This window comes from Oryctolagus cuniculus, chromosome 10 (assembly GCF_964237555.1).
Source record: "Oryctolagus cuniculus chromosome 10, mOryCun1.1, whole genome shotgun sequence".
Taxonomy (NCBI): Eukaryota; Metazoa; Chordata; class Mammalia; order Lagomorpha; family Leporidae; genus Oryctolagus; species Oryctolagus cuniculus.
In genome coordinates, this window is record NC_091441.1 from 19,152,166 (window position 1) to 19,180,114 (window position 27,949).

The 27,949-nt window shown below is 44.4% G+C and overlaps 1 protein-coding gene across 2 annotated transcripts; it reads left to right on the forward strand.

The window, feature by feature from the left end:
• Positions 1–27,949, forward strand: LMAN1 (lectin, mannose binding 1). 2 transcript variants are annotated; one of them, XM_002713615.5, is made up of 13 exons: positions 1–310; positions 3,506–3,660; positions 3,747–3,854; positions 4,858–4,919; positions 5,865–5,964; positions 8,077–8,200; positions 9,325–9,383; positions 10,152–10,284; positions 11,417–11,610; positions 11,745–11,815; positions 21,365–21,518; positions 24,368–24,489; positions 24,791–27,949. In XM_002713615.5, exons 1-13 carry the CDS (start codon positions 73–75, stop codon positions 24,825–24,827), a joined length of 1,557 nt encoding a protein of 518 aa, XP_002713661.1. In that variant the 5' UTR covers positions 1–72; the 3' UTR covers positions 24,828–27,949. The 2 variants fall into 2 exon arrangements, with proteins under 2 accessions (XP_002713661.1, XP_008259642.1); XM_008261420.4 differs by having other exon boundaries at positions 21,365–21,515.

Genomic DNA, 27,949 nt, shown 5'->3' on the forward strand with positions numbered 1-27,949 from the left:
GCGCCCTGTTGGCCATCCGCAGCCTCTCGCGCCCCTCCCTCTCCCGCCGGCCTCCGCGTCTCAGAATCCAAGATGGCGGGGTCCAGGCGAAGGGGTCCCCAGGCCAGAGTTCGGCCGCTTCTCTGCGCCCTGCTGCTGTCGCTCAGTCGCTTGGTCTGGGGCGACGGCGTGGGAGGCGACCCCTCGGCCCCCGGCGCCGCTGGCACCCAGGGCGCGCTGCCGCATCGCCGTTTCGAGTACAAATTCAGCTTCAAGGGGCCGCACCTGGTGCAGAGCAATGGGACCGTGCCCTTCTGGGCCCACGCGGGGAGTAAGCTGGGGGCAGAGGGCGGGGGTCCCGGGTCCCCTCCCCACCTTCCGCCGCCGCCTCACGCCTTCTCTCCGTCGGTGCAATGGTGTCGTGAGCGAGGGTCCCGTTCCTGCCGCCCACGCCGTGTGCGCCGTGCAGGGGAACCTCTCGTCAGCCCCTCCCCTAGCCCCCTTGGCCGGCGAGGGTCCCCGGGCTGTCCCTGGGGGTCTGCCTGCCCGTGCCGTCCACTCTCGCCCCGTGCTGTGTCGCTTCTGTGACCCCGTGGATACTTTCCGTTTGATCGAGAAGTCTTTGGTTCCTTCTGCAGTTGCAAGCGCTCACGGTAGCCTGTGGGCATCGCAGTTCTCCCTGCCGCCACGTCTCCAGGGGACGCGGCCACCCCAGCCTGAGGTCTGCCTCCTTCCCGCTGCTTGCTCTGCTCCCGTGTCCGCGATGGCTGTGACCCGCTCTGGCTACAGCGATGGCATCTGTTCCTCCTAGAGTCATTGTTAAGTCGTGTCTAAGCTGTTGGCACTGCGCCTTCAATCGTGCCTCGCTCAGTGACTCGATGTGGTCTTTGAGCTTTGTCTTGGGCTTCGTGTAACTTTAGAGGCACGCTGGCGCCTTTGGTAAGAAAGGGGATGTGTTTTTGGTGTTGTTTCTGAACCTAAGACTAAGTATAGGTCGGTGCCTTAAGCCCTTTAAAAGTTGTTTTTTGTTTTTTTGTTTTTTTGGTTTTTTTTTTTTTTTGATTGATAGAACCTCTGCTTTATGTCTGATGTCTTATTGATTAGTAAGAGCTGGCCGGCGCGTTTACATTTGTGAAAGCAAACTGATCTGCACTTGTGAGTGCTGATGTGTCAGTGCTGACTAAGGGATTGGCCGTGGCCCTTGGTCTGCGGCGAGTCTGTGCAGTGACCGTCAGATGCCACACTTTGGAACAAGCAGCGGATCCCTACACCCGAGAGGAGGAGCTCTGTTCTAGCTGGGATACAATCTGTATGTGCGATTAAACCATTAGCCACGTTAGGCCAGCGATTTGATTGTTGAGATGAAATGTTTTCTTCCTAGAAAGTACCGAGTAGGAAGCGTGCCTTCAGGAAAGGCCCATTTGCCTCAAATTAGTGAGTAATTAAAAGCTGTAAACTTCAGTTTGACTTAATAACCGAGTCATCAAGTATTTGGAGTACAGGGCAATTATTCTGTGCCTCACATTTGTTTGTTATGTGCCCGCTCCCCAGAGATATGTCTGGGTATTTGTTACCAGCATAGCATTGTTCTCAATACATAACACTGCTACACGGAATCCCAAACGGCTGTTTTTGGCCTTGTTATTCTTTTTTGGGTTGATGATGAATTTTTCAGTTAGTGGGGATGGATTTCTTCATGTTTTTTTGCCTGTGCACTTCCACTGCCTGCCTGCTCACCTGCCTGCCTCTCTCTCTCTCTCTCTCTCTCTTTCACACACACACACATACACACACACACACCACATCAGCCAATTAGGAATATCAGTCAGCTACTCAGATTAGCTGCCATACCAAACTGGTCTTGTTCTTCTGCACAAGTGACAGGCTTATGTTCCATAGTGAATTAACGCCGTGTGGTTGGGCTGAATTTGAAACGCAGGATTAGTGTTTTAGCCATGACGGTTCTACTGACCCTGGGAACCACTGCTGTGGCAACCGCCTGCTTTCATTGTCACTCTGAGTTTTATAGTCTTGCTGTTTCTTTACACTGTTCATCATTTTCCCTTTTTCATTTTGCCCCGCCGTCCATTATTTAAACATTTCAAAAATGAAGAGATTTGAACATAGCCTTCTACAGTCGGCCCCATGAGGGCCGCATCTATGGTGTTTCTCTGTCTTAACTCTGCAGTCCTTTTGTCCTGTCAGTACACTTCCTTATATCACAAGGGCAGAAAAACGGTAAGAGTTTGTAGACTTTTATTACTCTCAAAGCTCTTTCACCTCCCTTCTCTGATTTGAGTCTTAGTAATAAACAAGGCAGATATGAGCTGTTTTATAGATAAAAAAAAAAAAAAACTGTTCTGCCAAAAACTACTGAGTTTCTTGGAAAAGGCTACATAGCTAAAAAAGTGTCAGTAAAATTGAACGGAAGCCTAGGTCTTCTGATTCTGTCCAGCACTCTTTCCACATTGCCACTCCTCCCTAGCCTTTGAGTGTTTGAGAGCGATGGTGACAGTGACTGAGCTTATTAAACTTTCTTTTCTTTCTGTCCGTTTCTTACCTGTAAAGTGATAACTACAGTTGTCTTGTTTCCCGTGTCAGAACTGGTTAATACCTGACTGGGTGTGTTAGAACTGTTCAAATTGTAGGCCTGATGGGTGCTTTAAGAATTAGTCCAGTGATAGGAATGGCCAACATTTATTGAAGTGTTGACGTGCACTTAAATTGACACTTACATACCTGTGAGGTTGTTCGAGAAATGAGGTCACTTGACTAAAATGGAATAATTCATAAGTGGCAGAGCTGGGACCTGACCCTAGCCTGAGGATGCACCGCTGTTGGAATCACTGTGTTCTCTGAGAATCTGCTGAAGCCGTAGAATGAATACACACAACATTTTACATCTGACTTTCAGGGTACTTATAGAAGTGATTGAGCCTGGCCCCTTCATTTTACAGGTGAACATTTGGTGAACCCAAGAGAGTAAGAATTATTTACTCAGAGTCACACAGCTGAACTGAGACTAGGAACAAGTCTGTTGATTCCTAGTGGTATGTTCTTTTCATACTGTTTGAGCTTCTAACATTTGTAAACTGGTGAAATACTTGCACATTACAGTGTCATTCTAAGGAGGCAAATTTGAAAGATATTTCCAAAGATATTTCCAAAAGAATATTATGAGAATCAAATAGGTCGCCTTTTAAGTCATAATTTCCCCCACTTTTCCCCCTACCCTTGAAATTTTTGGTGTTTTATGATTGCAGTTTAAATTTAATTTTTCTTTTCTTTCTTTTTCTTTTTTTTTTTTTTTTGCAGAGGTATTTCACCATTCAAAAGCTAAAGGAAGTGTTAGCCCTAAAATTTTAAAGTTGAAACTGTCAACAAGAAATTATTTCCTAGCAAAATTATTGTACAGGTTACTAATTAAAATTTGATTTCCATAGGTATACGTAGCGGTTAGTTAACAACTTAATTCACTTGCTCGTATTTATAGCTTAAAGCTTTTCTTCTCTGGTTTTTGTTCTAGATGCTATTCCAAGTTCAGATCAAATTCGAATAGCACCATCCTTAAAAAGCCAAAGGGGGTCAGTGTGGACGAAGACAAAAGCAGCCTTTGAGAACTGGGAGGTGGAGGTGACATTTCGAGTGACTGGAAGAGGTCGAATTGGAGCTGATGGCCTAGTATGAGCACTCCTTTAACCTAGAAAATGTTTAAAAATACAAATGCCTATAACACTGGTCTCTAACTCTTCCTTATATATTTTCAGGCAATTTGGTATACAGAAAATCAAGGCTTGGAGGGCCCAGTGTTTGGAGCAGCTGACATGTGGAATGGTGTTGGAATATTTTTTGATTCTTTTGACAATGATGGAAAGGTATGTATGTTGTCAGGACTGTTACACTTTAATATGTCTGCCAGCAAGATTAGGCTGAGAGAAATAGAGCTTGCCTAACATTTTCATCCATTTAATAGTAGAAGACTTCTCAAGCAGTATTTATTTTTATTTTTACTTTTGACAGGCAGAGTGGACAGTGAGAGAGACAGAAAGGTCTTCCTTTTCCGTTGGTTCACCCCCCAATGGCCATTGCGGCTGGCGCACCGTTCTGATCAGAAGCCAGGAGCCAGGTGCTTCTCCTGGTCTCCCATGGGGTGCAGGGCCCAAGCACTTGGGCCATCCTCCACTGCTTTCCCAGGCCACAGCAGAGAGCTGGACTGGAAGAGGAGAGACTGGGACAGCATCTGGCGCCCTGACTGGGACTAGAACCTGGGGTGCTGGCGCCGCAGGCAGAGGATTAGCCTAGTGAGCCGCGGCACCAGCCCTCAAGCAGTATTTTAAACATAATGATTAGTCCTTTTATAGCTGGGAATTTATAGACCAATTTGAGGACATAATGGAGCACCAGGTTTGAGAGTTGTGTGTGCTTAGCAATTCTGGTGGATAAACATGAGTGTTCAGATGTTGGCAGTGAAACCAGTAGTGTTGAGACGACTGTAACAGTTTGCTTTCTTGAGTCTGTCCAAATGTAGGACTACTGTGCACTCCAGTATTCTTAATTTCTCATACTTGAGTCATTCTTTTTAATCAGGCCAATTTATCTAATTATCTCTCCTAAAATAAGTAAGAATAAAATGTACTCAGATACTGGAAATATTAACTGTGGTTTGGCTGTCTTCTGATTGGTGATTTGGTTGTTTCTCTGCAGATTTTCAGAGAGCATTATTTGCAATTTAAAGGGAAATTTTAGTAACTCCTTGAATGCGGACATGTTGTTTTAAAATTTTGAGTCCTAGAATTGTAAAGATATAAGATGTCTTGTAGCACATCAAGAATGATCTAGAAATTCTTAAGGATTTAAATATATTTGTTTATTTTTTAGAAAAATAATCCTACGATAGTAATTATAGGCAACAATGGACAAATCCAGTATGACCATCAAAAGTAAGTATGTGATTTTTACCTTATTCCTAATTTCAGCTTCTCTTTGCAAACCTTATGAAATACATTGTTTCAAATCTGAACACTTTCCAGAGGAAATGAGATGATTCTTTCTCTGCCCTGTATTTTGTAACTTGGTTGAAAGGTCTTAGTTTAGCCCTGTTTTAAAGTTCTTTTTGTGGGCCACCCCAACTTTCAAAAATAAATGGTGTTTTTATTCTATTTAAAATTATATAATACTTTTGAAGGTTTGTAGAATATTCCAGCTCTCGATGATGTTACTAGTCCTGCATTTTCATCTTTATTAGAAAATGATCTTTGCAAAATAAAGTTGGGCCTTAACCAAACTGATGAGTAAGCAACTTAAGCCGACTTATTTAATAGTGCTCTGTTTAAAGACTCAGTGGGCTACAAAGCTTCTGAGTGTGCAGTGTATTTATGTTTCTGAATTAGGTCCGTACACTTTCGATTTTCACGTATTTGTTGTGGAGGAATTGCCCTTTAACCAGTCAGTGAACTGTAAGAAAAATTACTTCCCTGTGCTACTGTTCTCTGTTTCTGCCGCTGGCGATTTGCAGCCCTGGAGAGCTGCTCAAGATAGATGCCCAGGCCGCTCCTGTGATTCTCCTTAGTGGATGTGGAGTGGGATCCAGGAATCTGCATTGTTTGAAGTTTCATGAGTGATTGGGATTCTGCCCTGGGGAGCAGACTCTGCCTCAGTCTCGTATAGAACTCGTATTTCCCATGCCATCAGCACAGGGTGACCTTGGGCTTCCAGTGTTACCCTGAGTTTTGACAGAAGAAAGTTCATGCGACAACTGTAGGTGTTTTGAATAAACTTGAAATATGCCAAGACTTTGTCCTCACTTGATATTGTTTTAACCTTCCTAAAGTTGAAAATACTGAAAAGCCTTCCAAGTTTCTCATTTGTCCTCTTTTCTCTCGTAGTGATGGTGCTAATCAAGCTTTAGCGAGTTGCCAGAGGGACTTCCGTAACAAACCCTATCCTGTCCGGGCAAAGATAGTGTATTACCAGAAAACACTGATGGTAAGTGACGTGGTTTAGTCATCATCAAATGAACAAGATTCTCATAGGACTTCTCATTACACATTCTTGATAGAAAGTAAATACACATAACTTTGGATGTTGTCGTCGTATTCATCTGTGTTACTCTAAGAGAGCAAATATGGCTTCAAAGCTCCATGGAAGTGGTCACCTGTTGTCAGACCTTGCCAGTGGGTTTCTGTTCTGGCAGCAAATGTGTGAGCACCCCAGTGTATGGCGCATGTTATGTGTATACTCAAGCCTTCAGGATGCGAACCTGAGTAAGAGACACATAATTAGTGTTAGGTTGTGTGCTAGAAATTCCCACATAGACATCAGTAAGGGGTCTCCGGGCTAGCTGGGAGTGGGAAGGCCAGGAAAGGTTTTTCAGAGCTGAGCTGCTTCATAAAGGGCGGCAGGAGGTTTAGAGTAGGGAAAGTGTGTACGCACTCTAGGCACGGACAGCAGGCATAGGACCTTCCAGAGGAGCTGAAATAGTGGGAAAGGAGACAGGTGTAGTATGGCTGGAAGATAGCAGAGATCAGAGTATTTTCTGTCTTACCAGTATGATTGTAAACTTCTCAGGTCAGGTGTTGTAATTGTATGCTGTATTGCCCATGGTGTGTAACATTGCACATATTTTAGGTACTCAAGAAATGTTTATTAGATTAGTAGCTGTACCCTTAGTTTGTCCCAGTTGTTCCCACATTCTAGGGAAAGGCAGAGGGAGGGGAAGTTGGAACTAAGAAGTGCTGTTGGAGGAGCACAGGTGAAACAAGGTGTTTTAAATACCACGGTGTAGTCATGAACTAGGGTGGAAACTGTAAGATGAATAGAGTTAACGATGATGATATGAAGACGTGTTGCTGGCGTTAAGCAATGGACATGTCTTAGCCAGGTTTCAGTTACATTCGTAGCATGTCTGCTCATTTTTGTGCAATGAATGTTATACCCTTTTGGTGAAAACAGTTAGAGTTCAACCAGTAAGGTTCTGATGACTTTTTAGTTTGTTAGAACACCAGGAAAAACTTCAGAACTGCTTAGGTTGCTGGTGTTGGAGTTGGAACATGATTCATTTGCCTTTTTAACATTCAAAGGCCATTGTCTTACCAGGTGTGCATTCTGATTTGAAACACTCAGAGCAAGACCAGTTGTAAATGATGCAAACCGAAATTGAGATATTACTAATCAGAGGAAACAGATACTAATATTAGTTAACTAAATGACAGACGATCTTTAAAATGACAGGTGATTTGTAACTGTTAGTTTGCATGTTTCCACCTCACATTTCATAGAGGTTAACCTTTCCTGCCCATAGGTCATTCTTCTCTTGCTGTAACATCTTGCCCATGTGACTTAGCTTCTAACAGTCCCTAACAGAGCTGTACTCTGGAGGTCATGATAAAAGTGCCCTTACCATGGGGCCTTTGCATCCACTCTGCCTCTCAGTGACTCAGATCTGGAGTGGGGCTGCTGATAGGTTGTCAGAGTGAAAGGTATTGAAGAGGCTAAACCCCTTCTTGACTGGGGTAAGGGAAGAGTTTCTGGTGGATGCGTGCGCTTTCTAGAATTCCTTCAATATATGTTCTGCAGAGTAGAGACTTGCGTGTCTTTAGTTTTTTCATTTTCTGTCCTTTTTATCAGTGGGACTTCTGTCACTTCTGCTCTGCCGACCTTTGGCAGTCTAATTACCCTTCTCATTGAATAAAGAGGAGCTCACTACTTGTTGAAGCAATCTATGTAATTCTCAAGCCAGTGTAGTTAAATTGCAGGTTAGCCTATTGGTTTTAGCTCTGTTACAGTTTCAGAACAGGTCTGACCTCTTCTGTATGGGCCATTCATGGAGCACAGTCAGGATTCTCTGAGTCTTCTCAAGAGTGCATGAAGCATATTTCATTTTAGAAAAATATTTGGGGGAAGTTACCAGACTTTCTCTTAAGTCTTCGACACAAGTGGGGCCAAAAACATTTTCCGAAGTGAGAAATGAAATTGTGTCATCATGCCAACCATTAGTTAAAATTACTCTTTATAATAATGGAGAGGCAGGATTGAATAGTCTTGGTTAACCTTTAACAGTGTCTGTGTAAAATCTATAGCTGCACTATGTCTGTCTAGGTAATGATCAATAATGGCTTTACACCAGATAAAAATGATTATGAATTTTGTGCCAAAGTGGAGAATATGATCATCCCCCAACAAGGACATTTTGGAATATCTGCTGCGACTGGAGGTCTTGCAGGTGAATCTTGCGTGCTTTTAAAATAAAAGTTTGTGAATTAACTGTCACTGGGAATTGCACATTCTGGGGAAATGTGGCCTTGTTTAATTTTAACCTTTCAAGGCTGGTTGGAACCATCCCATAGTTAGTTATGCTACATGCAAACATGTAGCTTGTATGTATTACACAGGGCTGCGTAATACAGGTGTGAATTAGAACTCATTTTGTGTACCATTTTATACTGACAGAGACACATTTAAAGTCAAGGCTCTAGAAGGTAAGTTGTCAAGCATGTTAAGCGTGGGAGAGGTGTCACCTAACATACATGATGAAGTTGGCCACCTGAGGAAATGTTTTGGGACTAAGCTTTAAAGATATTGCTGCTGTTTTTTCCTATATTTATATGATAAATTAAGCTATCCCTTGGCATTCATACTATTTTGTGTTGATAAGATAGGGTACATTGTGAATATTTTTCAATCTGTGGATTGTTCCTTACAACCCGAGGAGAGAGGGAGGAGAGATTGTGTTTTCCCTGGTTTCGGATGGGTTTGCCAAATCTCAGCTGGAAGGAGTTTTCTGAAGATCACATAGGGAGTCGCGTCCGCCCAGGAGGGCTGTGACTCTCTGGCCCCTGCCCCGTTACACCACGCGGTTTCTCCTCCGCGCAGCAGCCTTGCCCGTGTTCCCCTCCTCATTAATCTGTCGCCGTCTCTAATCTGCGTGGAGAGGGTGGAAGGCAGAGATCGCTGCACACTTGAAGTTAGCCTCTTGCTCTGCGGTGGGAGTCGTCAGCGTGAGGAAGCTCGGGCTGCTCGGCTCCTGCCTTCAGCTTGAGCAGCTTGAAAGGCCTTTGATTTCTTGTGTGACTTGTAGGTAAAGTTAGGGTCCTCCTCCATGGGAAACCATGTGGAAGTGAGGGAAAAAGTAGTACGTGCAGTAGAGAAGCCAAGAACAGATAGCACGGGAAATACATGGAGGGCAGGAGTTTGTTTTATTTATTTGGTGGGACATTTGAGGGACAGTGCAGGGGATCTTGGTGCCAGGATATTATGTTTTAAAGCAACACATATAAAGTAAATTAATAGCTGTAAACATAATCTGTCACAGTTTTTATCTCCAGCTTTTTGTTGTTTAATTTGTAGATGACCACGACGTCCTTTCTTTTCTGACTTTCCAGTTGACAGAGCCTGGAAAAGAGCCAGTAAGTAGACAGAGTTTTTCTTCCAAAATTTATTTCTGTTTCCAGTGGTGTTGGCCCATGGCCGCAGACATGGGGAGACAGAGCCCGGTTTAGACTTGGTTTCGACTTGGTTTCCGCCTGTGACAGCTGTGTGAGGTCACTGATGTTACCTCTGTGGCGCTCCTTGTCTTCCCTGGTAAAACATGTCTGTGCGGGTCATGCTGTGCTGCTGTGAGGATTAGAGACAGTGCACTACAGCAAGTGCTCAGCAAATGCTGGCACTTACAATGATTTCTGTAGCATGAGTTAATTCACCATGACTTATGTAAGGAACAGCATTTTTTTTTAACAAAAATTATTTATTTGAAAGGCAGAGTTACAGAGAGGCAGAGGCAGAGAGAAAGAGAAGTCTTCCATCCGCTGGTTCACTCCTCAGATGGTCATAATGGCTTGAGTTGGGTTAGTTTGAATCCAGGAGCCAGGAGCTTCCTCTGGGTCTCCCGTGTGGGTGCAGGGCCCAAGGACCTGGGCCATCCTCCACTGCACTCCCAGGCCATAGCAGAGAGCTGGATGGGAAGTGAACAGCCAGGACTTGAACCGGTGTCCACATGGGATGCCAGCACTGCAGGTGGTGGCTTTTCCCACTACACCACAACACCGGCCCCAGGAATAGCATTTTTATGTTAACCTTCCAGCTAGTGGTACAATAGTTAAAATGAGAATTAAAACATATGGTGTCTTGCTGGTTTTCTTATCTTTTTCATGATCTATTCTTGAACTCCACAAAAGCCCACGCCAGATAGAGACATTTTGGAAAAAGAAAAAGAAAAGTACCAGGAGGAATTTGAGCACTTCCAGCAAGAACTGGATAAAAAGAAAGAGGAATTCCAGAAGGGCCACCCCGACCTCCAAGGCCAGCCTGGTGAGTGGCAGGGAGCTGTTGGGGTGGGGGCCGTGGCTGAACCCTGTGTCTGTGCTGCCTCCTCCCTGAACTGGCACAGTCTCCGTGGCTTCTGTAAGGGTCTGGAGATTGGCGATTGTAGCAGGGAGAGTGTGGCTCAGTGAGGTGGAACACTGTCTCCTGTGGGTGGACAGTGAGCCACGGATGGAAGTGAACGGCTGTGAGGCCAGCAGTGTTCTTGCCATGCTCATTTGTCCCTAAATCTAAATCCAAAAACAGTGCTGACCTAAGAGTTGAGGCTCAGTATTCGTTAATGAAATCATCTAAGGTTTATGTCTTTTATTATCATAGAGGTAATACTTTAAAATTAAAGAGATTAAAATAGTAGGATAAGCCAGTGTAATTAAGAACTTAAGCATACTAATGTCAGAAATAAAACATGCTGAAGCCGTACAGAGTGACTTTAATTATCTGCTGTCTTTTATTCCCTGGTTTGTTCTCCATCAACTAAATGATTGAGGTTATACTTAATAAACCTGTGGCTGGCATTTGAGCCTTATGTCGCATGCAGTTCTCTAAATGATCAACAGTCTGATTCCAACTTAATTAAATATGCAGTTCTTTTTTTGAATTTGTTGTAAAAACCATCACAAATGATGTAGGGGTGTATCCTGAAGCTGATTGTAGTAACCATTTGAATGGTATTGTTTGATGTACTTTGACAGATCTGTATACTCATTTAACCATCACTCATATCAGTACACAGAATATTTTTATCACCCAGAGTTCCCTCATCCCTCTTCAATTTAGTACACCTCTCCATAGAATCTGTAAATATTTTGATTCCTATCACCATAGATCAGTTGTGCCTATCCGCATAAATGAAATCACACAGTGTATGTGGAAGAAAATTATTTTTAAATTTAAAAAATTCAGACCTAATATATATAAAGTGCATCCCTTAGCGATAACAAAAGCAAATAAGAATTTAATTATGATCAAGTTAATTGTGTGTTCGCTGTTTGGGAAATTAGAACACTGTTGATAATATCCAGTTTTGGTGTATGTTGATACTTGGTGTATGTTGATCATACTTTGAAAAACACATAGAGTAGGTGACTCTAATAATTTCTGTTTGTAATTTCCTTTGCAGCGGATGAAATATTTGAGAGTGTAGGAGATCGGGAGCTAAGACAAATCTTTGAAGGACAGAATCGGATCCATCTTGAAATCAAGCAGCTGAACCGACAGTTAGATATGATTCTTGATGAGCAGAGAAGATACGTCTCTTCACTGACAGAGGAGATCTCGAAAAGAGGAACTGGAGTCCCAGGACAGCACGGGCAGGTGAGCTGTCAAACTATGCACAAATGCTGCATTGAGCCCTCGGCAGAGGGGCTGTAGGGAAAAAAGACTACGTTGGTCTGTGCTTCTGTAGAACGTGGAATATTGAGTTGGCTGGTCATCTTTCCTCCCTCCAGATCACACAGCAAGAAGTGGATAATGTTGTGAACACGCAGCAGGAGATTCTGAGACAAGTAAATGAAATGAAGTAAGTATATAAAAGTAGTGTCGGAGTGTTACATCCTTATCTTGAATGTGTGACTTGTCTTTGTATACAAGCTCTGTATTATAAGATTCCTCCAGGAGGGTAAGAGTCATATTCTAGATTCATGTTATAAATAGGGGAATAAATATAGGAATTTTGAAGATTAGAAACTAAAAATGTTTAAATTTTTAAATTGTTCTAAGGTACAAAAGAAAAAATGTTTAATCATTTTTTTTTTAAAGATTTTATTTATTTGAGAGGTAGAGTTACAGACAGAAAGAGGGAGAGACAAAGATAGGCCTTCCATTTGCTGGTTCACTCCCTAAATGGCTACAACGACCAGAGCTGAGCTGATCAGAAGCCAGGAGCCAGGTGCCGGGAGTTTCTTCCTTGTGTCTCATGTGGGTGCAGGGGCCCAAGGACTTGGGCCATCTTCTACTGCTTTCCCAGGCCATAGCAGAGAGCTGAATCAGGAGAGAAGCAGCCAGGTCTACGGCCATACCACCCTGAACACGCCCGATCTCGTCTGATCTCAGAAGCTAAGCAGGGTCGGGCCTGGTTAGTACTTGGATGGGAGAAGACAAGCAGCCAGGACACAAACCGGCGCCCATATGGGATGCTGGAACTGCAAGCAGAGGCTTAGCCTACTATGCCACAGCACTGGCCCCTTGTTTTAGCATCTTTAAAAAACAGATTTGTTATAGTTACTTGACAAAACCAAATATGTTCTTGTATTTATAAGATATTTTGAAAATGGGTAATAGTAATAATTCTATGGAACATACTAGGGGAGTTAGCATCCACAGGGTTGTAGGACTATAATGTAGTCAAATTTGATGCAGGACTTCTTTTTGCTGAATTGAAACCATTTTGAAGGAATTGTGTGTGACTCCTTTTGTTCGCTGTGAACGCCTTCCAGGTCAGCTTCTGTGTTCTTTGAAGAAGCCCCCATTTCTTTATTTGAATATACTGGTCCAATACTGTGTCCTACTTTCTGGTACAATGCCACGTCCTAGCCTCATCTGTGAGCCAGACTAAACCTTCCTTCATAAGTAGCTTCTCTCAGATGTTTCACTTAAAGTAGCAAGAAACTGACTAGTACAAAAGATATGAGAATATGATGGTGCTGAGAGTCCCAGCCCTAAAAATATCTATTCATAGAAGTATCACTTCCCACTCATCCCCATGGCTACCCAATCCTGTTAGTATCTGCTTTGTTCTTCTTGTATTTCTTTGGCACATACATATTTTCTTAGCTCCTCTTCTTCTGTGAAGGGTAGCATACTCTGGATACCCTTTTGGGCTTTGTTTATGTCACTGAACAGTAATATTACAAATCTTAAGGTTCAGTAGCGGCTAGGAAACCCTAGCCATGCAGTTGAACTGTCCATGAAAGCACGCCCTGTGGGTAGTTAGCAGTCCTTGCCTCGTCCACTGCCTGAGGGTGGGAAGGCAGTGCAGGTCTCCCGCGTGGGTGACAGGACTGCAGCCGCTGGAGCCATCGTTTGCTGCTTCCCGGAGTCTGCACTGGCAGGAAGCTGGAATTGAGAGTGGAGCCAGGAACTGAAGCCAAGCGACTTCATACAGGAAGTGGATGGCTTAACCCACAGGCCAAATACCCACCTGGAGCATCTCTTTTATTAGCAGAAGGAAAGCTTCAGAAGCATATATATAACCTTCTTCAGTTTAGAAAAGAGCAAATAGGCTCTGAGTGATAGAAGATCACAGTGTCACAAGAGTCAGGCCTGATTCTCAGGATCATCCCACTTAACTGCCGTTTCTAACAGATCTCCTTACCAATTTTTATTTTCATTATAGAGGTTTTCAAACATACAGAAAAAGTTGAGATTAGTAGAAGGGTCCTCTTCTGTGTCCCCATCGCCCGGTTTCAACACTCCTGATAACCTCATGTCATACATGAGCACATCCATTGCAGCTGCCCTCAGCACCTGTGGATTCAGCCAACCTCTGGTTGAAAATATTTGGGGGAGAAAATGAAGTCTGTGCTAAACGTGTGCACACTTTTTGTCTTACCATTGTTTTCTAAATAACCACATGGCATTTACATTGTATTAAGTATGACTAGTAATTTAGAGAGGATTTAAAGTCTATGAGAGAGTGTATGTAGCTTATATGTCAATACTACTCCATTTTATATAAGGGCCTGAAACGTCTTTGGATTTTTGTATCCACGGGTGTATTAGTCTATTTTCTGTTGCTGATACAGTACCATGGATGGTTAAGTTATAAAGAAAGAGGTGTATGTTGTCTCACAGTCTGATCCAAGGTTTAGTGGCTGATCTAGAGTCTGAGGTGGCCTGGGGTGACAGGGAATATGCATGTGTGTCTCCTCTGGTCTTTGTCCTTATAAAGCTACCAGGATTCGGTCCTGGAGGCTCCACGCTGATGGCGTTACCTGTTCCTGATCACTCCCCCACCCAGAGACCCCACCTCTAAGCACTACAGTCAGATGAAATCTCCCCCCTTCTAATACTCCATAATGGGATTGAAATTTCTACACGTGACCCCTTCGAGACACACTAAGACCATATCCACATCATGGCAGCAGGTACCCACGGATGATTGTGGGTCCGACACACATACCCACGGATGATTGTGAACCTCTCTGAGTGTTCACCACCAGGGGTGGCTGTAGCCTAGATCCGTCATGTGGTTGCAGGTCGGAAAAGAGTAACGCTGGCATTCTAGGGAAGAAAGAGGTCTCCCGTCACCTACTACCCTGAGCTAGTTCAGGAAAGGCCCTACTGTGTTTGGAGTAATGAGTTGATGCCCTGGCAGCCTTCAAGGTTAAATAACAAGGAGTGGTTTTTCCCCCTCAACTCACATAGTTGACTGTGTTTTGCTGTTTGAATCCATTAGTCTTTGTTATCAGTGCTGAAATGGTATCATCTGTGGCCACGAGCAGCCCCTCCAAGTTAGCATATATGTCCTAGGAGCACAGACCGCGTGGTCTGGGTTAGCTTCCTTCCTGCTGAGCGTAAGGCTCTCCTGGCTTCTCTTGGACATTTCTTTTCCCCTCCTGGCAACAAGGCATTTTTTTCTAGGAGTCCTGAAGTTTTAGTGGGGGACAGGATTTGACGATAGTTTAGTGCGTAGTACTGTAGTATCATCATTGCTTCTAGGCCTTTTCAGCAAATATTTTTTACCTTTGATATTTGAATGAGGGTAATTAAAAAAGTTCATGGAAATGCATATATGAAAAAAAAACTGGCTTGGTTCTAAGTATTTCTGCACCAAAACGAACCTATATTTTCATTGTTTTTCCATGAACTTTTTTGGAGTACCCTCGGGCATGTTGGCTTGTGCCATTTGATAATTGTTATGTTTCTAAAATGTTGAATTCAGAATATAAATGCTCTCTTTGGTGAGCAGGCAGCATTTGCCATTTCGTGTTTACCTTTCGTTGTAGGTATTATGCACGACATTTTCACATGAGTGCTTTCACATTTTCCTCTGGGACTGGGCTGTTAACCGTCCTCTATTCTGTGTCTTCACCCTGTCCCCCCAGTGCATTGTCGTCGTTTTTTTTTTTTTTTTTTTTTTTTTAAGATTTATTTGAAAGGCAGAGTTACAGACAGGGAGAGGCAGTGGCCGGGGGGGTGTCTTTCATCCGCTGGTTCACTCCCCAGATGGCTGCAACAGCCAGAGCTGCACCCACCCGAAGCCAGGAGCCAGGAGCTTCTTCAGGTTCTCCACGCGGATGCAGGGGCCCAAGCACCTGGGCCATCTTCCTCTGCTTTCCCAGGCCATAGCAGAGAGCTGGATCGGAAATGGAGCAGCCAGGACTTGAACCGGTGCCCATATGGGATGCGGGCACTGCAGGCAGCGGCTTTACCTGCTATGCCACAGCGCCAGCCCTTCCCCGGTGCATTTTCCAGACACTTAGCAGACTTTGTTCATTCCTGATTGTCTTCATCCCTGCTTGCTCACGTTGTCTGATTCAGGGTACTCACCATTCTCCTGGCCTCCACTTCTACTCTTCCTCGCGGGTGTCCTTGCCTCCTCCACTCCTCTTTCCCTGTCCCACTCCCCCCTCTCAGGTGGCTCCAGCCACACTTAACCGTCAGCCTTCCTCTTGTTCAGAGGAACAGGGCCACGCTTTAACCCTGGATCCCTTCTGAGACTTCTGAACTTGGCTTTATCAGTGATCCATTCTGTCTTCCATCTTTGCCTTGTCCGTCAAGATCACTTTCTTCCATTTTAAAAGACTTGCTCTTCCAGGATTTAAATCTCATCAAATCAACCCAAATCTTGAACTAGCCCTTCTTGCCTTTAACTGTTGCTTTCTCTTTTTCCTTCCCTCTTCATCTGCCTTTCAAATGTAGGCCAAACGACCTCTGTCCACTTCCAAACCACCTAATTGACACCAGGACACTGAACTCCTTTCTGAGGCGCTGGTCCCCTAGTGAGCCCCTTCCGGTCCTCATCTTGCTGGACTCTGAGGCACAGGTCACACCTGCTCCTGCTCCTCCATCTGGAAACTTCTCTGTCGAGTCTTGTGCAGACTGTTCCCTCTTGGCTTCTGTTCCATATACTTCCCTTCACTGTTGCGCTTCCTTCAGTCATCCCTGGGAAAGTGTTTTTCTCTAGGGCTCTGTCCAGTCCTCTCTGATCTGTTCCCTAAACTCTGGCCCACAGGCGCCGCCTCAGGTTCACACGGGGCTGTAGGAGCCAGCTGAAGTGAAGGTATCTCTGCAGAGCTGTGGTTGTGCGGCTGCGACGTTGCTGCCCGCCTAGACCGCCCTCACGGGGAGGAATTGTGGTTTTGCCACATACTAACTGTCATTAATATCCCTAAAATTTGCCTGGCTTATCACATGAACCAATAAATGTTAGCAGAACCAGCAGGCGAATGAATGAATAGGAGCTCATTAAATGACTGAATCTTTCCATATTAAAAAGACATTTATATGTAAGTAAGTTTAGGCTTCTGAGAAGTAAGGAGGTTATATATTCTGGGAGGCTTTAGACATTTTTCATTTTTGAAAGATTTATTTATTTGAAGAATAGAGTTACACAGAGAGAGAAATCTTCCATCTGCTTGTTGACTCCCCAAGTGGCCACAAACAGCCAGGGCTGGGCCAGACAAAATCCAGGAGCCAGGAGCTTCTTCCAGGTCTCCCACATGGGTGCAGGGGCCCAAGGACTTGGGCCATCTTCCACTGCTTTCCTGAGTGCATTAGTAGGGAGCTGGATCAGAAGTGTAGTACCCAGGACTCAAACTGGCGCCCATGTGGGATGCTGGCATTGCATGTGGTGGCTTAACCTGCTGTGCCACAGCACTGGCCCCAGGCTTTAGGCTTAATAAGTATTTTTAAGTGCATTAAAATGTAATCCTTAATTTGAGTTTTAATGGAAAAGCTTAGACTCACATGAATATTTTTTAATATGTGTGCCATTAAGAGGAATTTTAATCAATAATGACATTAATGCAGAAAACACTTGAGATACTTTGTAGCTAGTTTTACAATTTTTAAAAAAAAAAGATTTATTTATTTGAAAGTTACCAAGAGAGAGGGAGACACAGAGGGAGATCTTTCATCTGCTGCTTCACTCCCCAGATTAGCCGGGTGCCAGGAGCTTGTTCCAGGTCCCCCACAGGTGTGGCAGGGGCCTAAGCACTCTGCTGCCTTTCTCAGGCCATCAGCAGGGAGCTGGATCAGAAGTGGAGCAGCCAAGACAGAAACTGGTGCCCATATGGGGTGCTGGAGTTGCAAGCAGTGACTTCACCCTCTACACCACAATGCTGGCCCCAGTTTTAAAATCTTTATTGATCATGTAAACTCAAATGTAATTGTGAAAAACTTTTACTATATTTAACAGTCTGACATATGGTGTTATTTCTGAGTGTAAGATTTGAGTCTGTGTTTTTTTCCATAAAGCTGTTTCTTTTTAATCTAAATTTTACTCCAAGGAACTAAGTGAAATAACTTGTTTACATGTTCATCCAAACTGAACCATAGCTGTGGAAGGCATTGGTAGGAAGTGAGAGCCCTGAACCCTATTCTCAAGGGCTGTGTGCTGTGAGGGGGAGACAGCCCACCTGTGCAGATTCAGAGTAGAAATGGGGGCTTGTGGACTGGGGGTATAGGGAGTGACTGTGTTTGGCAGGAGAGGATTGGGGAAAGGGAAGGGTGGCATTGGAACCGGACTTTCTGTTTTAGACCACAGGCACTGGGGAGAGATCCTGACTAGAAAGAGCATCACAAAGCCGGGGGCTTAACTGCAGAGGATACTGTCCAGGAATGGCAGGAGGCGAGACCGGTGGAAGGGAGTAGTGGGCGATACACTGGAGGTAGATAGTGTAGACCCTTACCGATTTGTTGTCCATTTGCAAACATACACAGAGGTAGAATAGTGCTATGAGCCTTTGCGTATCCATCACTCAGTATCAGCAGTTAGCAGCATTATCCCAGTCCAGGCTTATTTTATCTGCCTCACCAACGAATCTCCAGACTTGAAGAAAATTAAGTCATAATATAAGCATTAATAATAGGGTAGGCAGTTGGTGCGGCAGTTAAGTGGCCACTAAGGTGGGACATATACATCCCATATCAGTGCAGGTTTGAGTCCTCGGGACTGGTTTTTTTGATTTGTTTGTTTGTTTTTAAGATTTATTTATTTGAAAGAGTTACAGAGAGAGGTAGAGAGAGAGAGAGAGGTCTTCCATCTGCTGGTTCACTCCCCAAATGGCCGCAATGGCTGGAGCTGAGCCAATCCAAAGCCAGGAGCTGGAGCTACTTTTGTGTCTCCCACGTGGGTGCAGGGACCCAAGCACCAGGGCCATCTTCTACTGCTTTCCCAGGTGCATTAGCAGGGAGCTGGATGGGAAGTGGAGCAGCCAGGACTCAACTGACGCCCCTATGAGATACCACTGTGCTACAGCATCGGCCCCAGGTGCTCTATTTCTAATCAAGCTTCCTGCTAATGCACAGCCTATGAGGGAGCAGGTGATGACTCAAGTGATCAGGTCCCTGTCACCCATGTGAGAGACTTGGATAGAGTTTAGGCTCCTGGCTTCTGCCTGGTCCAGCCTGATTATTGCGGGCTTTGGGAAGTGAACCAGTGGATGGAAGCTCTCTCTGTCTCTCTGTCTCTCTGCCTTTCAAATAAAATGAAACTAAACTTCTTCGTGTTAATAACAAGCTGTTTAAGGCCGGTGCCGCAGCTCACTAGGCTAATCCTCCACCTTGCGGCGCTGGCACACCGGGTTCTAGTCCTGGCTGGGGCGCTGGATTCTGTCCCGGTTGCCCCTCTTCCAGGCCAGCTCTCTGCTGTGGCCAGGGAAGTGCAGTGGAGGATGGCCCAAGTGCTTGGGCCCTGCACCCCATGGGAGACCAGGAGAAGCACCTGGCTCCTGCCATCGCATCAGCGCGGTGCGCCGGCCGCGGCGGCCATTGGAGGGCGAACCAACGGCAAAGGAAGACCTTTCTCTCTGTCTCTCTCTCTCACTGTCCACTCTGTCAGAAAAGAAAGAAAGGGGGAGAAAGAGAGAGAAAGAGAGAGAGAAAAAGAGAGAGAGAAAAATTAAATAACAAGCTGTTTGGGGCCAGCGCCATAGCTCACCTAGTTAATCCTCTGCCTATGGCGCCAGCATTCCGTATAGGCGCCGGGTTCTTGTCCTGGTTGCTCCTCTTCCAGTCCAGCTCTCTGTTGTGGCCTGGGAGGGCAGTGGAGGATAGCCCAAGTGCTTGGGCCCCTGTGCCCACATGGGAGACCAGGTGAAAGCACCTGGCTCCTGGCTTCGGACTGGCGCAGCTCCAGCCATGGCGGCCATTTTGGGGGTGAACCAATGGAAGGAAGACCTTTCTCTCTGTCTCTCTCTCTCACTGTCTAACTCTGCCTGTCAAAATAAATAAATAAATAAATAAAATAACAGCTGTTTGCCATTTGTAGAGCCTTGTGTATACTCCTAAGTAAAATGATGAGATTTTCAGGCAAACTAAAACTCAAAGCCATTCCTTTACTTATTAATAAGAAGCCCATTATATTTCTGCCATTGTTAAAGGAAAATTTGTAGTCCCTACTGTTACGCCTGCAGGTTCGTATCCAAAGGCACACCCAGTGGTCGTGTAGGAATTTTCTGTCGTGCCCTGCAGAGAGATGCCAGACTGCAGACACTCGCACCATCACTCGGCATAGCAAACACCAAACATGCAGTTTTCCCCACGTCTCTGGAACACACAGATGGCGCTCTGGGTGGGTGCCAGTTGGCACACTGGGTTTGCACACTGGGGTTCTCTGACAGAGCTGCAGAGAGAGAGAGGTGGTATTCCGTTTGTGTTCAGAGTTCCTGCAACTCTGGTTCTGTGACTGCCTGGAGGAACAGCTGCTATACTCATGGTTACAGTTCAGCACAACAAAGAAGAAAGTGAAATCAGCAAAGGAAAAAGTGCGCAGAGTCCAGCAGGAAGCAGGAGCAGACTGCCTCGGTCCTCTCCAGTCGGGTCTCGCAGTCAGTGCTTACTTCTCCCAGCAGCAGGGTGTGAGAACGGAGCGGAACGCTGCTACCTAGAGACTGCTGGCCAGGGCTTTATCAGATCAGTCACATAGGTGTGCAGCACCTGACCTGAAATGCTAAGTTGGTCTCCACTCTCCCTAGAAGGCAAGCTGATATGGGGTAAGCCTGAGGCCTTGCGCAAACAAAAACAGACATTTGTGGGAAAACACAGTATTTGTGTAAACTCTGGCAAGGCCCACAGCCCCAGGTGTACAAAGATACTCTCTTATCAGGCAGGGTGTTGCAGGGGTTCACAAGCCATCTCCTAGCAGCAGGGCAAGCACATATCTGAAAACCTTTGATATGTGCAGGGTTTGGACAGCCCAGGCCTGATGAGTTGATCTATTATGCTGTAACATTGAACACTTACAAAGATTTCAGTAAGGTAGGCTGGTGTTGTGGCATAGCTGGTAAAGCTGCCCTCAGAGAGGCCAGCATCCCATATGAATGCACCAGTTTGAATCCCGGCTGCTCCACTTGTGGTCTAGCTCCCTGTTAACAGTCTGGGGAAAGCAGCGGAAGATGGCCCAAGTGTTTAGGTCCCTGCACGCACGTGGGAGACCAGATGAAGCTTTGGCTCCTGGCTTTGGGGCCATCTGAGAAGTGAACTAACAATTGGAAGATTCTCTCTATAGATAGATAGATAGATATAGATATGGCTGGATATAGATATATAGATACAGGTATATATAGTATAGTATCTACCTGTATCTATATATCTATATCTCTCCTCTCTTTCTGTAATTCTAACACTCAAAAAAATAAATAAATCTTTTAAAACAAACAAAAAAGGTTCCAGTGAGAATAAGAGTATCTCCGATTATGTTATTCGATATCCACTTATACTTTTAACTCAGATTGTTAGGTAATATTCTTTGGTTATTTTTAAATAATCTTTAATAAAGGAAAAAAGTTAAGTTGTAGTTTTATAATTCTTTTCCAGTTTGGAAGACAGTTGATTGTGATATCTGTGACTTCAGAAAACTTGTCCTCAGAGTGATTGCATTATATAAGGGGAGTCTGTGTTTCAGGAATTCCATGAGTGAAACCGTCAGGCTGGTCGGCGGGCTGCAGCACCCTGGCTCCGCAGGAGGCGTCTACGAGACCACCCAGCACTTCCTTGACATCAAGGAGCACCTGCACATGGTGAAGCGGGACATCGACAGCATCGTGCAGCGGAACGTGGTAACTCGCTTTCCTTCTCCGCGACGGTAACGTGCTCGCCTTCCAAAGGGTTCACCTTCCACTTTCTTGTGCTAAAACTATGCTGCTCTGTATGTTCCAGGTGTCTGTGTGTCCTGCTTCTCTACTTGGTTGAGACTGAGGAGCAGTTCTCATAGCAGTTAACCCTTCACGGGCTGGGATTCAGACCAGCAGTCCCATGATTTGCTTATGTGTAGTATTTTTATTATCATTTAATGAACATATTTTCTGATATCCATACATCGCTTACCCCACCACCACCAAGGTTCTGACCTGGTCATTTCCTGGTATCTTTTCAGTTGCACTTGCCTTCCGTCAGGTTTTGTGCGTCTCGAGTGGGTTGAATTGGACTGGGTTGGACTGGATTGGTGTCTAGCTCTGCCAGCTCTCCCCTGTGAGGCCTGTTGGGAATATGCTTGAGTCTTATTCCCTAGTACCAGAGGCAGAGCTCCAGTGCTGTATATTTTATAGAGTTTTATCTAAAAGGTTTTTTGTTTGTTTGTTTGTTTGTTTGTTTTGTTTTTTTTTTTTGACAGGCAGAGTGGACAGTGAGAGAGAGAGAGACAGAGAGAAAGGTCTTCCTTTGCCGTTGGTTCACTCTCCAATGGCCACCGCGGCCGGCGCACCGCGCTGATCCGATGGCAGGAGCCAGGAGCCAGGAGCTTTTCCTGGTCTCCCATGGGTGCAGGGCCCAAGCACCTGGGCCATCCTCCACTGCACTCCCTGGCCACAGCAGAGAGCTGGCCTGGAAGAGGGGCAACCGGGACAGAATCCGGCGCCCCGACCAGGACTAGAACCCGGTGTGCCGGCGCCGCTAGGCGGAGGATTAGCCTAGTGAGCCGCGGCGCCGGCCTAAAAGTTTTTTAAAAAAATATTTAATAGCCTTTAGGAAATATTTTAAATTAATATGTTAGTAACCAACATTAGGTTAAACTAGCTTTGTTAATTAGCTAGTAAGTGGCAGAAGGGAAGAACCTGTATCTTGGACTTTATTTTTGGACACTCCCTTTCTCGACCATAGTTCTGTGTGTATGCCTTGACTATATTTCTTTTACATATGTTACAGTTTTCTTGTTGACCATGACCTCTCATCCAAAGCATTATTATCTATTCCTTTAGTTCTGCCTGAGAATATTTTTCCCCAGCATTAGCCCACGTTGCAAAGACCCAGTTGATGCTGTGGGTAGTATGTGTGTATTGAAGACCTTTGTTCATAGACATAATCATATTAAGAGCAAGTCATCTTGGAAGCCATTCTGTCTGGACAGTGTGATCAAATCTCTGTTCCTCGTATTTAATTACCTTTTTTTTTTTTTTTTAAGATTTATTTATTTATTTGAAAGGTAGAATTACAGAGAGGCAGAAGGGGAGAGAGAGAGAGAGAGAGAAAGGTTTGCCATTCTCTGCTTCACTGCCCAGATGGCTGCAATAGCCGGAGCTGTGCCAATCCAAAGCCAGGAGCCAGGAGCTTCCTCTGGGTCTCCCATGTGGGTGCAGGGGCCCAAGGACTTGAGCCATCTTCCACTGATTCCTCAGGCCACAGCAGAGAGTTGGATTGGAAGTGGAGCAGCTGGGACTTGAACCAGCATCCAAATGGGATGGTGACACTGCAAGTGGTGGCTTTACCTGTTATGCCACAGCACTGGCCCCTAATACCTTCTTTAAATAGAAGAAATACTCATGGAAATAGGATAGAAGATGTCCAGTGTCAACTACTTTTTTTTTTTTTTTTTTTTTTTTTTTTGACAGGCAGAGTGGACAGTGAGAGAGAGAGACAGAGAGAAAGGTCTTCCTTTGCCGTTGGTTCACTCTCCAATGGCCACCACGGCCGGCGCGCTGCGGCCTACACACTGCACTGATCCGAAGGCAGGAGCCAGGTGCTTTTCCTGGTCTCCCATGGGGTGCAGGGCCCAAGCACTTGGGCTATCCTCCACGGCCTTCCCAGGCCACAGCAGAGAGCTGGCCTGGAAGAGGGGCAACCAGGCCAGAATCCGGCGCCCCGACCGAGACTAGAACCCGGTGTGCCAGCGCCGCAAGGCGGAGGATTAGCCTATTGAGCCGTGGCACCGGCTAACAACTACTTTTTTTTTTTTAAGATTTTATTTATTTATTTGAAAGGTGGAGTTACAGACAGAGAGGGAGAGACAGAGAGAAAGGTCTTCCATCTGCTGGTTCACTCCCCAAATGGCAGTAATGACCAGAGCTGAGCCGATTCAAAGTCAGGAGCCAGGCACTTCTTCGCGTCTCCCATGCAGGTGCAGGGGCCCAAGCACTTGGGCCATCTTCCACTGCTTTCCCAGGCCAAAGCAGAGAGCTGAATCGAAGAGGAGTGGCAGGAATACAAACTGGCACCACAGACAGAGGCTTAACCCACTACATCACAGCATCAGCCCATCAACTATTCTTTTAAAAAGTTTTAGGGGTGGGTATTGCGGTGTAGCAGGTTAAACTACCTGCTTGAGGCTCCCTGTTAATGGGCCTGGGAAGGCAGTGGAGGATGACCCAAGTGCTGGGGTTCCTGCCACCCACATGGCAGACTTAGATGGAGTTCCTACCTCTGGCCTGGCCCAGCTCCAGCTATTGTGGGTATTTGGGAAGATTGATACTCCTCTCTCTCTTTCACTCTTACCTTCAAATAAGTAAAAAATGTATAAAGTCTTTAAAAAAAATTTTAAGTAATGAAAATTAAGGGAATAGTAGATATTTTGGGGAATGAATAATGAAAATGTTTTTATATAGTAAACTATGAGGTTTTAAGTACTTTTGCATTTATTTCTTTTTCCAGACCACTAATTTGCCTAGTAGTTACAGAAAATTCTCTTTTGTTATAGCCATCAAATGAAAAACCGAAATGCCCAGAACTACCGCCATTTCCATCATGTTTGTCCACAGTCCACTTTGTTATATTTGTAGTGGTGCAAACGGTGTTATTCATTGGATATATCATGTACAGGTAAGCCTTTGAGTAAAATCTGAGCCAACATTTTTCCTTATTAGTTTAATTTGACACACTCAGCTAAGTTATCTATGCCTATAGTGTAGCTTTCAGTACCTATAAGGTTAAGTTTGCACATAGCAAATACTTTTTCTTGCCTATTTCAGTTCACATGGGAGTGCACAGGTAGAATATATGCTTATCTTAATGTATTTTACAATCCAAAAGGACATTGGTATTTTAATTTTAAGCAGTCTAATTTCTTTCCAAGGTTAAGTGTATACAACTTTCAGTTTTTTCTTTGTTTTTTTTCCCTTAGGAGTCAGCAAGAAGCAGCTGCCAAGAAGTTCTTTTGACCATCATTTTCATGTGTGTACATCGTGTACGTATGTACAAAACACTGACTTTTTAGGGAATTTAAGTATTTAATTGCTTAACAGCCTAAATTATTAAATTTTGTATAAAACAAATGTTTAAACATTGGTTTGCAGTAAAAATAAACCTTAAAGATAACCACAAGTAAATTTGTTCATAGTACACACATTTGTTAAAATTTGAGTGACTTGCTTGTCAGTGGCATGCAGCCACTGGACAGAATAAGGGATAGAAAAGGGGGCAGCTCCTGGTGTGGACGTCACCCCTCTCGTCCCGCCCACGCCTCCAGTGTTGGAGGTTTCTGTGTTCACTGTAAACACACCCTCCTGCTTCCTCCCCGCCCCCCAAACGCTGGTCTCCTGAAGAATGCCCCATTGTGTTGATTTTGTAACCAGTCTTTTCAGAGGTCGGATTGCCTAAGACCTAGTCCCGCATTCCTTTCCTTTTCGTACAGCTCACTTTAAAAATCAAAGAATATTTTGTCGGAGAGCTTTAGGATCTGGATAATAGACTTCAGTTTGCTTTTGACATGTTTCTTCCTCTGATTATCAGCGGTGTATTTCACTTTTAGAGGAAATTGAGAGGGGAAGTTAAGAGCTGCTTTTTGCCTGAAAAAAATCACGTGTCCTATGAACATGTTTTCTCTGGGAATTTTGCCTGGTAATATGGATTCTGTTCACAATTGCCCATATTGTTGAGTATCTCCGTTCCATTGATGTCAGTTCAATATTATGAGCATGGATGTTGTACTTGTATTTTAAGGAACCGTCTCTCTCCTCTTGTAGAACATGTAACTCAGCCCAGACTGTGATCTTGGAGGGTATTTTAAATTCACAAAGTCTACCACTGCCACTAGGTTCTTGTTTACATTCCTCCCTGCCACCCGGGGGTCCCGACTGTTCTAAATCCAGGAGGCTGTGGTAGAAGCAGCTTTAAAATAGAGTGAATGCTTCGGATTTTCTTCCAAGGCCAGAACTAAGGATATTGTGAAGCAGTTGTTAGTAAGTTAACCTTGAAATACCAGACGGGAAGGGTTTTTTTGGTTTTTTTTTTTTTTTTTTTTTTTTATAAAAAGTCTTTGTACATAGTTTCAGGTATTATAGAAACCATCTGTGAGTGACATTTTAAAATGCAGATTTAATTTTTTTCATAGCTGATGTCTACTTAACTTTTACTGATTTCAGAATACTTTTTAGCTAAAGTGATTGTCTTTTTTGGGGCCACAGAATTCAAAACTGTAGTGTTTTGTAAAATATGATTGATGAATTTTTTAGATACCATTTACAGATTGGGCTAATGACCCAAAATCTCTGCAAAGACTCCAAAACAAGTGCTGTGTGAGCAGAGCCTCGCTTTCCTTTTTATGTTACCGTTTTTTCCTGGAACCCTGACAGCAGATATGTAGTGACGATTCGCTCTACTTCAGTCACTCAGCATGGAAAATGCTGTCCCAGTGGCTTTCCGTTGTAGTGCTAACGTTTGGAAGTTCATGTTTGAGAGACACCATCATCACAGAAGTTACTCATTCCATTAAAAAAATTAATGCCTTCAGAAGAATGTGTAAGCTGTAGACTATCAAATGGGAAATCCTCTTGAGATAAAAGGCTGCCAAACCCAGTGTTATAAAGTCTGTGGTCACCTGTGCTTGAACATAAAAGGACTCCCAGATCTGAGCAGGATTCGTATTTCAGGCTGAGAATCAAGGAGAATCGCTCTGATTGGTCCCAGTACGCGTGGAAGGGGCATGTGCATAAATCTTTGTTTTTTTTGCATGGTAAATCAGTTTGCTTGGAAAGCAATCAGTAAGGCGCTTACCCAGGATGCTTTCATCCTCTGAAGTTTGGGTTGTTCCTTCAGAAGCATTGACTTCAGGTAACTCCTCTCTGAACACAAATGTTTGTTTTGTGGAAAACGCAGTCACTGCCGGATTCCTTCCTTTCTGTACGATTTTGTATGAATTGAATTTGTTCACTTCTCTCACACCAGCAAGTATTTTACAGGTGCCTTGGATTAAAGCAGAATTGATTTAAAAATTTTAACCTACGTCGTCATGTTTATGATGCCACTTTTAAAAAAGGAAATGCAAGTACGGAATGGCTGATACCCTTAGCTAATGCACTTGCTTGTGTTCTAATTGTTTGACTGCTTTACCATGAAGTCACAGACAATAAACAATGTTTTGTTGCATTTTAAAGGGATGTCAGTGTTTCTCAAAGTCTGGTCCCTGGGCCACCCGGTTCGGAGTGCCTGTGAAGACAGATTCCAGGACCGGGTCCCAGCCACCCGCGCACAGCTTAGGGGTGCAGCTTCAGGATACCTGTGTCAGCAGGCACCTCCTGTGACTATGCACACAGTGCCTGAGAACTGCCGGGGTGGGGGTGGGGTAGGCGTTTTGTTTCCTTGGTTTAAAGCTGAGCAGAGAGCATAATACAGTATTTTTATTATCAGTGAAATTAGCAAATGTGCACTAGTTAAGTATATGTGTAATATACTTAATGTTCCTTTTACTAAAACTCTTGATTCATTGGCAACTACAAACTAAATCCAGGTTGCTTCCTGTACCTCTTAGTACTTTGGCAATAGCTTTTAAACTCACACCGCCGACTTCAGATCGTGGTCAAGCCGTGAGAACTCCCACCTTGAAGCCTGCCTGCTAAAGCTTTGTGCTCTCCGGATTGCGAGGTTTCACCTCAGACATTTGTACTTTCTGCTAACCGGGGGAAGACGGCAATTACTTGAATAACGGATTGCCTGCCCTGCGCACCTGCAGCGCTCCGGTCTTTGTGAGGATTGAGACTGTGGTTGTCTTCCCTTGTGCGTGCGCCATCAGAAGGAGACGGTGGAAAATTACTGTATGGGGGGTTTTAATTTATAAGATACAGTGTAAAATCAACTCTTGCAACTTTTTAAATCTGTATGTTGCCTGTTTAATATATTTCTTTTATTCTAGTACTTCAAGTTGAAAGGGGTTTTCTATCCACTTCAATTTCAATTGGAGAACATTTTGTCAAGTTTGTTTTTTTTTTTCTGATTGTTATTTGATGCTAGCTGGAACTCAAAAAATGACATTGACCTTATTCAAATAAAGAAATATTTTGGTAAA